The sequence below is a fragment of the Sander vitreus genome, chromosome 2, assembly GCF_031162955.1.
Source record: "Sander vitreus isolate 19-12246 chromosome 2, sanVit1, whole genome shotgun sequence".
Lineage (NCBI taxonomy): Eukaryota > Metazoa > Chordata > Actinopteri > Perciformes > Percidae > Sander > Sander vitreus.
The window spans coordinates 17,234,760-17,250,915 of NC_135856.1; the positions used below are offsets into that span (position 1 = coordinate 17,234,760).

The following is a 16,156-nucleotide window of genomic DNA, read 5'->3' on the forward strand; positions in this document are numbered from 1 at the left end:
TTGATTGGTTGCCAGTGAAAAACTAAGGCTTGCCAGGAGAGGAAACAGTGCAGTTGTGGAACATACACACACAAACCAGATCAGACCGTTGCACAGTCTCTGAAGCACCGAAATACTGTCTTTCACATTCCCCTGGTGACAGTGACAGTGCTATAATGTCCTATATTTACAGATGTCAGTCTTCATCTGATCTTCTTTGTTTCCTGGCTCCGATTTCTATACTTCAAATTCACTTTATACTTCCAAAATACAAACACACAACTACCTCTCTGAAACCATGACTGTTTGTTCTACAGTAGAAGGTTCTGATCTTCCCCAGCTCTCTCCCCTCCAGTGCCTATCCTTGTTTAAGTCTCTGCAGACTGCTCTTATTTCCAGTTTGCTCCCACCAGTTTGACAGTGTCATAGCAATCACTGCTAACTATTGGTGTCAGAAGTGGGATCAGGGTTGTCTTCATGCTTGGAATCTGTCTGACAGTACAATACGCCCACAGACTCCTGCTACAGTGGGGGGAAAGAAATATATGTCTGCTAAAGACATAAATGGTTCACACATATTCACTCCCACCTGCTTGAGACTTAACTCTTTCACACAAGGAAGGAAGGTTTTACACGCCCCCACACTCCCATATACTTTCACACATCTCCAGCTGGAGAACTGAGCAGGAATCATATTTAATGCCTTGTTTGATGCGGAGGGGCCACAGAAATAGACTACAAAACAAGAGTCTAAAAAAAGTTTACAAAGAGAACATTATCAAATCACTCATTTGTTAGGAAGATTAGAGGAAAACTTAATGGGAAAGAAATGTGCATGTTTCGTCATTTAAATGTGGCTGTGTTGTAATGGTTGTTTTTTGTGCAGACGCGTGCTTGTGCTTTCGAGTGTGTTCAGATGTCGAGTGTGTGAGTGTGTGTGAGCAAGAGATAATAACCATGTTTAACATCTTATGACATTCCAATTTCATACATGTCGTCAGAGCAACGCATTGAAAAACAAGACGCTGCTGCATTTTTCACAGGTTCTGCTTTGCTCTCTCGCTCCCTTACATATTTTCATGTCTCCCACGTTCTTCTCGCCTCTCCTTCTCTCTCTCTCTATCCCTCTGACTCCTCTCTCTGTCCGTCTGCTTGTCTTTCGCACTCAGCAGCTGCCGTGTCCATACTGTACAGTGTGTGCTATTTCTGAATGAAGCCTTCTTCTCGTGCAGCCATCCTGTGAGCTTCACTGAAGCCAGACCACAACTAGCTGACTGTGGCTATATGGTGGCCATGCTCATACACAGAGAAAGCCTGGAGTTAGCACCTGACAGAGAGAGAGAGAGAGAGAGAGAGAGAAACAGAGAGAAAGAGATGAGACAGAAAAACATAGACAGTGGCACAATAGAGGCTATTATAGCTACAGATGTGCTTTGGCTCCAAAACAAAGACCAGCTTCAGATTGGCTTTTGCTATTTTCCCCCTTTTTCCTTTGAAGACATACACTTAGGATATGAAATATTGCTCAGCCTTTATTATATGACTATAAAGCTGGGAGTAAGGAATCCTACAGTATATCTCTGAAAAACGTATTACAGCATAGAGTCCTCTGGTCTGGACTTATTAAAACTAACAGAAGTTAATGGCAGACAGCCAAAAGGACACGGAGCAATGCATCAACCAATGAGGAAATTAAATAATCTAATCAGAAAATCATGATTGTTTAAGTCCCCAAAATCAAATTGATTTTTTGTGTAGCCAATTAAAGAAGCAACATTTTGTTGATTAAAACCACCTCTCTCTTTTCCTCCCTCTTCCCCCCCACTTTTTTTTGTTGATCCCATTTTTTTTTTTGCCAGGACTGTCCTCGCCTGGTTCACTTAAGAAGCCGGGGAAGTTTGATTTCAACGCCCTGACTTCCCAGACGAGGTCCCCCCGCATGGCGTTCACACACCACCCGCTGCCTGTGCTGGCAGGAGTGAGACCAGGTGAGAGCCCTGCCATGAACCCAACAACCCCAATCCCCCTTTTATAATCTGAAAAAGAGAGAGAAGGAAAGGGAGTGTCAAACGTGATCCTAGATTGCCATATTTACACCTCAAAAATTCCTCTGGAAACAATCAATTCTACAATCGTGTGCCTGTAAAATGAAAATCCTAAACGTACTTGCTGAGAAAATAAAATAAAATCCTGTTGCAACTGCTGAGAAGCAATATGCCCGCAGAGTTTCACCTGTTCAGTGTTACTGCTATCATCATGGCTTGGCATAAATTTCTCTCTCTCTCTTTCAACCTCTTTCCATCCATCCATTTTTTACCATCATCTTTGTGCCTTTGTGTTTTAATGTTGTCATTGCATGGTACCATGGCTGCATCCATGCCTTTGTGACTGATTTGCCTCACATCTAACTGCTTTATGCATCTATTGTAATATTTTTGTTCAGTTCTTGCATTTAAACTGACAAAGCTGTTTATCATCATGTAAGGAACTTGACCGGGTGTGTTAACTTACCAAATGGAGCTACCAGCACACTATATAATTTAATTTATGTTGTAATAAGACCCAACACTTATATTGCATGTACAGTACATAAGATCAGAAATATCAGAAATATCTACCTCTTTATTGTCAAAAGAGCTGCAATACCATGTAAATAATCTTTAAGACACACTGAAATGAAAATATAAAAACTCTATCATATGCGCAAAAAGAAGACAGTGCTTGTTTTTTGCTTCATTTGTGTGCATGCTTGTGTGTGTGTGTGTGTGTGTGGGGGGGGGGAGGGGTTACATTCAGACGCACCATAACAGCTGCATTTTTGTTCTTTAAAAGATGTGTGTGGTTTGAGAATGTAGACCAAATAGAGATTTGAAAAGGTAAAGGAAGCACCAATGAAGTTGCACAGATGTACAGTAGACTGTAGTAGATAGGATTCTTAATGTATCATCCCGTGTTTCCAAGGTCTTGTTTCATTAGAGGCACTAAGGGCAAGTTGTCCTCATAACAGATTTTTGGTCCTGTAGGATCATCAACATGGTTTCTCCAGTCAGAGAATTCCCAAAGTCTCCAGGATCTCCAGTTTGCCAACAAGTCCCTGTAGGCTGGTCTCACTTTTCAAAGGAATACATACTGTATGTCCTCCTCTCTCTATCTCTCCCTCTCATTCAATTTGTCTCTCAAAGGGATGATTTGGTCCACAGCCAAACCAGACCTACCATGTAAAGGTCATTTGGACTCATTGCCCTCCATGTTGAAACGTATTGAATTTTACTTGCGGAGCTCCCCACAGTATATTTAGAAAATATAGTCCAGACCGGATCTCTCATCATTAAGCCATGTTGTTTATCTGCACAGAGCAGTCCTATACCCTCTGCAGAGTCCAAATTTTGTGTTTAAATTGATTTCTAAAATTTTCTCCTCTCTTTTTTTGAGCGAGTTGAAGAGGTGTGAGGGACTGGCTCAAGTTTCTTTGTTCCCCAGCTAACTTCTCACACTCTCCAAACTGTGTGTATAGACTGTTGGCTAAGAGGTTTTGATGTAATAGAGAAGTTGTAATGAGACAGTGTTTAGAGATTTTGTATGGGTGCATTAGTGCACGTACACAGAGATACACATGCGTGCATGTGTAAATTTACACTCTTGCGGAGGACTCTCTGTGCTAAAATGGCTGCCATCCAAATGGAATGTCCCTCAGAGGCCTTGGTTCTATAAAGAGACTGGAGAATGATGGGAGGGAAGGAGGACAGGAGAGAGCGATGAAAAGAGAAATGGGGGTAGACAGAGAGGGGGAAGAAGCAGTTAGCAATCGAGGCGTGCCTTGGATGGACTGGAGCTGTTAGCTCTTGTTGTATAGGTCTAGTGAGTGTGAGTGTTCAGGGGTAAGGACTGGATGGTTTATGTCCTGTTTTTGGCTTCGAACTGACATGGAGAGCTGCCAGATTGACTGTTGTTGATTATTCTAGTCTGGAGAGTCTGCCATTGTGACGCCAATATACATACAAAGACACATGAAAGCTGCAACAGACATGGCAACACATTCATACAGACAGTCTACAAAAATACATGCAAACCATGACACAGACACAAAATGCATGTGCACACACAAAAATATGGGGACACCAAAACACTGACACACTTTGTGAGTGCAGTATACACAAGAGATAGTAGGTGACAGACAAAGTCACAGATGATGGTTTCGCCAGGCTCCCCTCACCTAGCAGCTTGCCTCTTTAGTTTGGTGTGCCAAATTGCCAAAGCCATAGAATCTCAGCAGACAAGACAGACAGTGGAGTGTGTGGATGTGTGGTTGGCTGGCTGGCTGGCTGACTAATGTCTCCGGGAGTTTTGTGGTCGGTTGGGAGCAGAGGGGAGATTCTCTCTCAAGCTTCAAACTACTGGGCAGAACCACACAGCAAGGATATGCTACTGATTGATTACACATCACCAACAAGCAATAAAACAAAAGTGGAAAAACCCAGTGTGTGTGTGTGGGGCTCTGTCATACTCCAGTGGTTTGTGTGTGTGTGTGTGTGTGTGTGTGTGTGTGTGTGTGTGTGTGTGTGTGTGTGTGTGTGTGTGTGTGTATGTGAGAAATGGAGAGGGAGGCGGAGGCAAAAAATACTGTAACACACTCAAGCATGTATGGGACTGTGAAAGTGTGTGCGTGTGTGTGTAGTGATGCCAGGCTTACCAGAGGTACAGAAAAATCTAGTTGGCTGATTTATAAAATGAATGGGACCAGATGTTGCCCAATAGCCAGGGATAATGCCAGTCATTTGTAAGCAGAAACAGCTCGTCAGTCCATTACAAAAGAATGTCACAGCTATTTTCGGTGTTATGACAATAATAAGCCTAAGCGGTAACCTGGTCTATGCTGCCAGCTGTGTTGGTGCTCAGTTAAAATATATGCATGTCTTGTATACTATCATAGGTGTGCATGTTAATGTAATATAGTGTTTCTGTATGCTTAACGTCTGTTCTGTGTTTTAATAGAAAAACAATAGAATGACCTGAACCTCATTGTATTTTTCCCACTTTTGGTCTCTCGTCTATCTTCTCCTCATGTTCCTCTTCCTCCTTTCCTATTCCTGTTTCCTATCCCCCTTTCACTTTTCTCCTCAGGGAGTCCCCGTGCCTCAGCCTCAGCCCTGCATTTCCCCTCCTCCTCTATCATCCAGCAGTCCAGCCCGTACTTCACCCACCCCACCATACGCTACCATCACCACCAGGACCCACTTAAGGAGTTTGTGCAGTTTGTGTGCACCGACGGCACAGGACAGCCCAGCACGCAGGTAAGTGCTGTGTGGGTTCAGCAGAGGAAGCTGATAGGATAGTGGGATGGTCTGCAGTGCAAACGTTGACAGTGGCAAGGCACGGTTACAATTAAAAGCATTTGTTAAAAACAATATATATATAAAAAAAAAAATAGAAAAACAGGCATGAAATACAAGAATAAAAGTTACAGTGCAGTGTAAGAAATGAACTGAGAGATTAGAAGTCAGTTTATTTTCGTGAAATTTACTGAAGAACATGCAGAATGAAAGAGAGCAAGAATACAAGAAATCATCATAATTGTAGACGTAATGACTGCTCCATCATTTCATATCTTTTGTTATACAACCAGGTCATATAAGCCGAGACCTGTGAATAGAGCAATCTTTATGAAGTGAAGCAACTTCACCAGGGCAGAGGAAATTGGTTTTAGGGCAAATCCGTCAACAGGAGGCAGCCAGATGTGCTTAAACAGAAGACAAAAACTCAGCTGCAGAAAACTAAGGGGAAAGAAGCCATACCACATTTGACTCATGATAGGTTCAACGTATCATGCAACACCTTCTCTCACAGTTAGGCAGGAGAAAATCTTACCTGTCAGTTATGTTCAGGTTGAGGGAGAAAGAAAATATCAGGAAAAAGCCCTTTTAGGCACACAGGACATATAGGGCAGGTATGCCCTGAATGAGAGTGGCGGTGGATTTACAATACAAGTAATGCTGCAAACTTGGGAGAGACTGGCAGAGGGTGTGTAGACAGATCTAAATTAGCACTGTTTGGAAAGTAAGGTATCCGTGGAAGGAATTCAAAGCAGATATTTAAGACTCCTTGTGCATTCCAATAATGCACCAGGATTCATTCAGTCATTTAACAAGCCCTTATTGACCCGCTGCCATTCTAAATGTTGTTCCTTTACTCTAAAAATGCTGTTCTCCCAAGGGGCACATCTTTCCCAGTCTCTTTCTCTGCATAATGCATGTTGGAAGATCAAGTTATATATAAACAAAATATTGTAAGTAACATGCTATGAAGAACTTCCAAGTGCCAAGGAGAATTGAAGAATAAATATTACAACATACCATGTGTCAGATGAAGCCATGGATGCTAGTGGGAGGTTGTGGATGAGGAGGAAACTAACTGCGGAAGCTAACTGGGGCACAGAGGGGGAGAGGGTCTTTCCTGGGACACAGTTGGGCCTTTTTAAGGTGTTGTGGGCAATTCAATGAAACATCAGTGCAGGAATGTGACCCCTTGATAACCCCAATGACATATTCAATTACTCATCCTGAAAGCTAGAATTATTTCGACACCATTTCACTAAGGTGCAGGGCGCTGGTAGTACTGTAAACCTTTACTGTAAACTTGGCCTTCTGAGCAACTTTGAAACCACATATCACGCCCTTTCCATGTCCTATTGTTCTTTGTTCTCATTACTTCACACACTAAAGACACAGTATAATTCCTGAAACTGCCCATACACATACACTGTGCACAGACACTCGCGCGCACACACAGACACCCTTTTCTCATTGCTGATTTTCCCTTCTTTTTTAAATTCTTACATTGCACTATGATAACTTTCCTTGTGGACAGATCCATTTTTCTTTTCCCCATGTGTGTTGACAATGTTCATCACTTTTCCACGTCTTATTTACCTCACGGTTTTTGGCCAGACTGTCTGATATTTGTGTTTGTTTAATTTAAAAATTGTGTGAGTTTGTTGATCTCTCTTGTTCCTGTGTGCAAGCAGTCATGTGTGTACTTAAGAATGCTTGTGTGGATTGTGGATACTGTTGGCATTCTGTCTAATATAAGTGTCTTACCTTTACATGACACTGTGTGTGTGTGTGTGTGTGTGTGTGTGTGTGTGTGTGTGTGTGTGTGTGTGTGTGTGTGTGTGTGTGTGTGTGTGTGTGGCTCCCTGTGCACTGTATATTCTCGGGGTGTGTCATGCTCACCCTGTCTGTATGGTCCATCTGCAGCCTAATGGAGGTGGCCAGAGCAAAATGCCGGGCTCCTTCCTGCTGCCCCCGCCACCCCCGGTGGCGCGCCCTGTGCCCCTCCCCATGCCCGACTCTAAAATCATCAGCACGCCCACTGACGGCGGACTCAGCTCACCCGCATCTCCGTGTAAGTCACCCCCCCACTCCTACTCCCCTCCACAAACCCCCATTACTGCCCCAGTCCCCCCACAGACTTCTCACAGAGGCCAGTCCGAGCCAAATTTAGACTTCAGTAGGTTTGTTAGCTCTTAGCTGGCAGCTAATTTGTCCTCCATTTCAAGCAAACTACATCAGGTTTGTTAGACTAGAACAAATCATAGAAGTCCCAGTATTGATGTGCAGTGCAGCTACATTGGGCCTTTTCTCAGTAATCTTGTAATATAACTTTTGAAAATGCACAGGTCTGGGACTTCTAAAATGGCTAATGCTGTAGTTTTTCATAGTTTAGCTGACCGTCTGCTTCCAGTGAGGTTGCAGTCTGCTCATTCAAACACTCAGCAGCCCCAGGAGCTTCACTCCTATTTCATCCATCACCTTATAGACTGTACGCCATTGTACTGTACTATACTGTACCGTACTAGCAAGATCCAATTCTGTCGAGGCAGAAGCCACGCCTTTGCCAAACCAGAGATCCTCTTTTAAGCTCTTTTGTATATCTTGCTCTGAAGTTCAGTCTTCATTTATCTCTTTATGTCTTTGCAAACCTCCTCAGCTTGTTTCTCTTTTCTCAAAATCCTTTTATTCTCTCTTTTTCTCTCTCTCTCTGGTGTTCGATTTCCTGCAAGCACCACAAGAGGCAGTGTAGTCTCTCTCCCTTCTTTTTGATGTGTTTTCTAGTTTGTGGGGAGCAGAGCAGGGCCCTGTGCACGTCGCCTCTGTAGCCGCAAGCCTTTGATCAATGCAGACTTTGCATGTCTGTCTGTGACAGCGGCAATACAATCTACCCCCTTCTCTCATTTCTTTTTTGCCTTCTTCTTTTTTTTTTTTTTTTAATATATTCTCATATCCTCCTTTCTTTGTTTCTTTTTTCCTTTATTTCTCTCTTTTTTCTTTTTAAGGGAACAAAATTAGGGCAGTTGGCGTGGACTCCAAAAAAAACATCATGCCCCAGTTTACCCACCCAATCCCCTCGCCACTTTCACACAAATCTCACAACAATTAAAAATTGAGAACAACAAAAAACATGAAAATCACAGTGTAACAAGAACAACCCAGTCTCTCTAAACATGAATTTTAAAAATCTAATCAAACCTGTCTAATTAGTGCTATACTGGGGGAGCGGGAGAGAGGAGTGTCATTAGGGAGCGGTTAGGCTTTGGTTGGTTCCACCCAGACAGGTGCAGTGCGAGAGTCGGGCCATGGGAGAGGCACACCAAGAGGGGGCACTGGACGGAGCAACCGGGGCACCTTCTCCTCCTTTTGTTTTGACTTTTTCTCCTCTTCCTGTCCTATCAACCTTTCCTCCCCTCCCCCCCCCCTTCCAACTGTCTCAGATTAACGTGTCACTTTATTATTTATTTATATGAACATCTATATAAATAAATATCGTACTTTCCGTTTCTCTTCTCATTCCGGTAACTGTTATCACTGTATTTTTTTTTTTTTTTTCCCCCTCTAATTTTGTTTCTGATTTTCAAGATATCGTAATTACAGTCATAAAAACACACACACATTAGATGCACTCTCACCCTCACTCATGCATCAGTTTCCAGTCCTGTCACTGTCACCCCCACACATCCCCATCCCCTCAACCTCAATCAAGTCATGCACAGCAAACGTTTTACTCAGCCGCCATGTTGGAGTCCAGTGAGCACAACTGCCCTAAATTTGATCCTGTGGCATCACCGAGGATAAATGGAGCATTGGTTACCACTGGTGATGAACACAGTTCCTCCATCGGTCATCCTAATATTAAGTCCACAGTAAATCCTCAGTGGTTTCTATGATTACGGAGGCTTATTACTGAGGCCAGGGGCTGCTGAGGAGTGTCTGTGACAAACTGCACAGCCATATTTGGGGGAATCTGTTTCTTAATGTTAGTGCTAATCATTACAGACTACATCCCCTTGTTAACAACAGATTAAAGGTTAAGGGCAGGAAAATAACAATGAACCTGTCCACAAAATTATTAAATCATCCATGTGACTAATATGGCACAAGTATCCCTGACCCTCACTGTCTTTTCCTAGTAATTCATTTGACAGTGAATTGTAGTCATAGTCTTAGCAGATTGATATCATATTAAAACATATAGATAATGATGATGAGAACATCAAACTCTACTATGAGCTCAGTGTGTATGTGTGTGTGTAAAAAGCATGTACACACTTGTCTCTCTCTGTTTATAGCATACTCCACGCCAGGCTCCACAGCTCCCAACCGGTTTGTCGGCATCGGAACACGGGACAACTTTCTGAATATCCCCCAGCAGACTCAGGTACCCTGTCAACCTCCCTCATTTTATTAACATCCACCCATCCTCTTTCCTCTCCCTCCTCTGTTTTCTTCCTTTTCGCTCACCCGCTGCAAGAGTGACTCTTCACAGTCCTGTGCCTAGATGATACTTTACAGTGCTGCGTTACTGTAGGCATCTTCGGGTTTAAAGGGACAAGCATGTCATTCAGAGTGAAGGCCGTGATACAGAGGCAGTACTCAGACAATGGCTCTGCATTGGCAACCTGCTACACTCAGTGATTCAGCCCATGGTACCAGTGTTGATCAACAGTTTGAATATTTTGCCATTAGTCACTAGACATTCACTACTTTTACCTGCACCATTTTGCTAAATCAGGCTCTTATTTTGGCAAAACAATCTCAACTCAAGGTCCACTCACAAGCTTCCAGAGCTTTCAACCACATCATACAGTCTTCATCAGTGGATGGAGTTAGCTCAGTTTTGAATGGAGATGGATCTGATGACATGAAAGCAGCATGCTGCTATGTGCCACAGCTGTTATAAAGAGAAGATGTTAAGCTTGCATGTCAACTAAGTAAAACTCCATCCTTTAATTAACACTGTTATATGGTATATAAATAAAACTAGTAAGTGGACCTTGAGTTGGGATTGTTATGTCAAATTATTTCGAAGGTCTAGAATAAACCTTGAACCATAATATGTTTTTGGCATATCCAGTTTTTAAAGCTTCTTATGCTAAAAATCTTTTGGGTTGTGCTTGTTTGAGTCCCATTTACTTGCCCACCTACATTGACAAAAAGTGTTGCCCATGTATCAAGGCCTTTAGTTTCAGTATTGGTTTACAGTGTCTGTACCACAGTAGTTTCCCCACAGTGAATGTAAGCGGTGCCAGTTAGTTTCAGCTCCAGCAGTGTTGATTTATCTCTGCTCGGCCCCACAGTGTGTATTAGTGCAGCGTGTGAGGCCAGTAGTGAACTACATTGTGGTTTCAGCTTTGGCTGCACTCTGCCACTGGGCTGCAGTGTCTTGGGCCTCCTCCATCACCAACACAACTTTTCTCATTAGGGGCTAACCGCACCTGCCTGCAGCCAACTCGGCTCTCCTGTCCTCCCCACACATGGAAACAATCTGCATTCCTCCTCGGCACAGCTCTCCCCCCCCCCCCCTCCTCTCGTCATGCATTAGCAGCCTCACTCTCTTTCTCTCTCCCTCTCTCCTCCTGCTGCTCCCTCTAGTATTTTCAAGATCCCCACCTGCACCACTCTCCCACAGATGTAGACCTGGCACTGAGGGGACATCCAAACACCATCACACACACACACACACACACACACACACACACACACACACACACACACACACATACACTTCAACTCTGTGCCAAAACTCTTGCCCCTGATTTTCTCCCCTAAAAAACAACAGGGCTTTTACAACAGCTTACATCTGTTCAGAACGCTTATTATCCACTGCTATTGCTTATCAAACATCATTCAAAAATGTCCACTTTGAACATTTCTGCCGGGTTTATGGCAAGCGAGAACCTGGGCACTGGTATCAACTACTCCCAGTAAGCTGAGCCTAGTAGGTCAATAACGACCCCAGCCAGAGTGAGTAACAGAGGTCTCTGCCTATCCTGCTGTTCTCTGGCATATGGAGAGGTTCAGACGATGGCCCTGCCAGCCCGCCTCGCCGCCTTCTAGCCAACTAGCCAAGACGGAGGGAGAGAGTCTTTCCACTGCTGTCAGGGCAAGAAGCAGAGAAAAGCTGGTCTGAGGAGCTCTCTGGTGGCGAGACCTCGGCCATGCAGGAAGAGAAAGGGAGATAGGGGGATGTGTGTGAAAAAAGTAGGAGGGACTGAGAGAAACGGAGGGAAAAAAGAGAGAGGGAGTTAGTTGAAGCTCGCTGCACTCCACAGTCACGTCCTGGCTGTCTGGTTGCCCGCAGCAACCAGACATGATGTCATAGGCAGTTGAACTTGGACTTGAAGGGGGGTTGGAGAGAGGGGGTCACTTTCCACTGCCAAGGATTACACTGGGAGAGCCAGAGTAAGAGAAGGAAAGGAAAAGAGAAGGGGGTTAAGGGAAGTCGGAGCCAGGAGGAGGAGTCAACACCAAATAATCATGGGTAGGAAGGAGGGAGGCAGAGGTGGTGGAGGATAGACGGAGATTGAGGGGGGTTAAAACTCTCTGGGTTTGCTAGAATAGGGGACAACAGAGTTTGCAGTTAAAGGTGGGGTAATCTGCTGCTCTCCCCGGACAGAGGCCTGAGGAATGTCAGTGGCAGCCAGAACAGCCCGGCCTGTGCCAAAGCCTCCACTCTGCCCTCTTATCAAACTAAGAGACCGGATCCCTGGAGTAGCTGCCCTCAATAGCTTTACAGTGTAGCCTGAGACCACTCGGGCCCACAGAGCAGAGACACATTAGGAGGATCACCTTACATGTAAACTGGTAGCGCATGACAGAGCCGTTATAGTCCTGTGTTTGCTCATTAGAAAGCCATTCAGGCCGATACAAAAACTGCTGCCCTAATGCTATTTGTAGTTCTGAAATAACACAAGTGTTTTTAATGAGTAAAACGTCAGAGTCAGCCCTCTTAAAAACAGCAAGCGGTGAAGTTGCGGTAGTAACTTTTTCAACACTGTATGGGACAGCTGAGCTCAGCAAGAACTGTACGTGTGAGGGAAAAGGAGTAAAAGGTGGCCACCTAGTGGATAAAGGACTATTCATACAAGTGGTTCCCAAGTCTTGTAAACCCCTTGAAACAAAGCAACCTCGACTTGCGATTCCTCGTTACCTTGCATGTGCCTCCTGGTTGTGAGCAGTTCAACCAGACAGTACAGAAGTCTAAAGAGGTAAAATTGTCCAGTAATTCACTAGAAAAATATGAAAAAATAAACCTTGTTTTGTGTAGCAGAAATGTTTTTTTCTTTTTCCTCACATATATATTGGGTTACACTTTACTTGAAGGTATCTACATAAGAGTGACACGACACTGTCATGAACGTGTCATAAACATTATAAACAAGTCATAAACGCTTACGACATAACGCTTCTGTCATTAAGTGTCATTCGGTTTTTGTCATGACAGGTTAGGGTTAGGGTTAGAGTTAGGATTAGGGTGTCATGGCAGTGGCATGTGTTCACGACAGTGTCATGTCACTCTTATGTAGATACCTTCAAGTAAAGTGTTACCATATATTGTGACCCTTTTGTGGGAGCCAATGATTTACACCATGCTTTAAAGTTCACTGTGTTCATACAAGTTCACTGTGTTCATACTACATACACACCTTTTCATACTGTGTTATGTCCCCTTTCTCCCTCCTTTATTTATATCAATAACTTGTATGTGTGTCTGTTGGTAGGTAATGTTCTGTATTTTTTACCTTTTTTGCACTGCAGCTACATCTCAAGACTATTGAGAATCAAAACTCAATTTAAAAGTCAATCTGTTGATGTTGTTTAAAACTAATTTCTTCTTTTCTTTTCTTCTCCACAGTCCTGGTTTCTCTGACAAGGCCTCCCTGAATCAAGAGCTTAACGTGTGTCATACAAAATTGAAATTTGATAAACAAACACATCACCGCTGATTAAGAACAGACTGCTGAAACTAAAAGGTCTTTTTCTCTAGCCAACACTATTCAAAGTACTACTACAGAACTCCAAAAAGCCCCACATCACCCCAAAAGGACTCCCAATCCAACGCAATTTGAACAGAAATGTTCACACACACCCCCCCCCCTTTATGCAGGAGGCTTCAATGAGATTGAGTGGACAGACTCAGAATGCAAGGCGAAGGAAGATGATGAACTGTCTCACACACACCACGAAACGTCAGAAAGGAAACACAATATGGCAACCTGACAAATGACCAATTATACATTTGTTTTTTCTTTTTTATGATTATTTTTTTTTTTCTTCATTTTGTTGTCTCCACAATGAAACTCCATGCATTGGCTGGGAGATCCAAAAAAATAGTGGTAAATGGTGAAGTCGGATGTGCAAGTTGAAAAGATTGCCACCCAAATTTGCACGCCTCCATATGTGTGTATTTCCCCACGCACCTCTCCTCCAGGTGCATGGTCCCACCTGACCCCCCCCCCACCACCCCACCTGGAGCTCAGTGCTGCCCATGTTCCAGACCGTTAACCAGCAGCCACATGCCTGTGTGTCGCCACACTCTGCCGCTTCATTCGCTCAGCCCTGAGCTTCTTTTCATTTTCTGATTGGCCAATCATGGTGACACCATCTGATGGTGTGACATATATGCACTAAAGTGGCTGGTCTTTGTTTACCTGTCAAACTATCAGGGCATCCTGCTGTGGGAGAAATGATAGCCATGAGGCGAGTGCGAGAGAGTGAACACACGACAGTCATAACACTAACTCTACATGTGCTCTTTCGTCCCCTCACCTATGCACTATTAATTTTTAATAAGGGATGAACAGTATTGCACATCGATGGTCAGACGAGCGATTAGAGAAGTGCGTCGAGGCTGGCTTCCACTGCAGGGTTGTGGCTGTGCTAACATTCAAGTCTAGGCCCTGAAGCATGCAGCACACACACACCCGCACACACACACACACACACACACACACACACACACACACACACACACACAAACATACACACTTGCAGACAGACCATCTTCTCCAGAACAGTCTGTCACACAACCACTCATAATATCATCTTATTATTCATAGACATGGAATTTAATTTACAGTAATGCACAGCCATCATCAGCTTCATATTATTAACTTTGATTTTGTTTGTAGGTATTTTCTTGCGTTTTCCTTTTTTTTTTTTTTTTGTGCCAGATTTGGTTTTGGTTTTTGTCTCACTTGGATTGTTTTTAACCTTCTCTTTCATGTCATAACACTTTTTCTGTAGTTTGCAGTAATACGTTAAGAATCATGCTCAGATTTCAGCAAAACAGTAACAGTCATTTCTCAAATCTCTCACATACGAACAGCGCAGTAACAACAGCTCGTCACATGCATCCCTTGCATTGCTTCACCGTGTATCCCTTAGTCCATTCACAGGAAAACCCAGTGGACTACACACATACACACACACGCTCACATACACACACAGACACACATATAAAAGCCACACTAACACCACCAACAACCTGACATTAAATAATAAAGGGAAGCCTTTATATTTGGTTCTCCAGACTGCCTTTGTTAATGGTTTTTCATTCACGTAAGATTTGTCTTTTTAATTTGAGATCTTTTTTTTCTATGTAAATGTTCACATTGAAATTTCTATTGGTATTACTTTCATCATGACACCATCCAACAAAAGCTGACCTCACAAAATAACTGGACTGCCTAGCTGTTGGTTCTATTTTGCAGGGATAGTAAACAGGCCTGAGACACTGTTCTCAGCCTCTCTAGTAACATTAGCTCTATGTACTAAAACCATATATCAAGACTATAACAATATATGAAAGTGCCTCTGTATTCCCTTCATGCAATTAGTAATAAACTTGACTTCAGGTTCTCTTCCCACATATAAGCTAAAGCTACAGGGAATGGTAGCGTTGGTGCATGTGGAAACCATTGGCCTAGGACAGATCTTTATAGAGGACTGCAAACTTTTTTTGTAAAGACAGAGAGAGAGAGAGATCTTATACATATATATTTATGATATATGCTCCTTTTTAACTTTTACTACATGAGCTGGTTGGCAGTCTAGTTATTTTCTGAACTTTCACCCTCCCCCCCTCCCCCCCCCAAAAAAAAAAAAAACATTTCAGTAACATCACCTTACTGTTACCAGTACGAATCAAACACACACCATCGCCATCTGCAGCGCAGCATTATAATACCTAGATGAACAAAAATCGACAGTAGGTTTGAAGAAGAAAAAAAAAAGTGTTTTTTGATGGAAAGTATTATTATTGAAAAATATGTGTCGATTGAGCCACGTGCAATGCATTGGGTAGATCATTGTGTTTGTCTGTTAGAGATTTTTAAGAAAGCTAAGAGAAAAGAGAAAAAAAAATGTATTTGTTTCAAGTCCGTAAGCTCCAGGACTCTAAACTAGAGGGCCATGAAAAATCCTAGTCTTTGTAAGTCGGGGGTATTTGTTTTTATTTCTTTTGTCTCTTTTTTAATGTTTTATGTGTAATCGGTTGTTTATAAAAATGTGGGAGGGCTGAAGGAAAAAAACAATTCTACACAACTTAAGAAAAACAAATCTCTATCATCAGATGAAAACTGGTGCTTTAAAACTTTAAAGTACATTCAGCAACTATTATAAATGAATGGTAATGAACAAAAATAACAGACCATTTAGGAAACAGCATTATTCCTCTCTCTATTTTTATTCTTCTTCTATTTGTATTGAGTGTGGGGGGGAGAGGTTCCTATTAAGGTTGTGACACAAAAGGCATTTTGGTTCAACCTTTAGAAAATAATAAACCTATACTGTCAAACTTTTTAGATAACTTACCCGTGCACTGCCTGAAACTCACCAGCAAA

The 16,156-nt window shown here is 42.9% G+C and overlaps 1 protein-coding gene across 9 annotated transcripts in view; it reads left to right on the forward strand.

Annotated features, from left to right (window-relative positions):
• nfixa (nuclear factor I/Xa) overlaps positions 1–14,829 on the forward strand; it is a 107,822-nt gene extending 92,993 nt beyond the window's left edge. For 4 of the 9 annotated variants that reach the window (XM_078280953.1, XM_078280964.1, XM_078280971.1 and 1 more), the window contains 5 exons: positions 1,839–1,967; positions 5,101–5,270; positions 7,233–7,380; positions 9,602–9,690; positions 13,168–14,829. In XM_078280953.1, the coding sequence (XP_078137079.1) occupies positions 1,839–1,967; positions 5,101–5,270; positions 7,233–7,380; positions 9,602–9,690; positions 13,168–13,182 (551 nt within the window). In that variant the 3' untranslated portion in view covers positions 13,183–14,829. The remainder of the gene's footprint in view (positions 1–1,838; positions 1,968–5,100; positions 5,271–7,232; positions 7,381–9,601; positions 9,691–13,167) is intronic. The other 5 variants (XM_078281003.1, XM_078281028.1, XM_078280986.1 and 2 more) reach the window with 3 other exon arrangements.
• Positions 14,830–16,156: the final 1,327 nt, after the last annotated feature.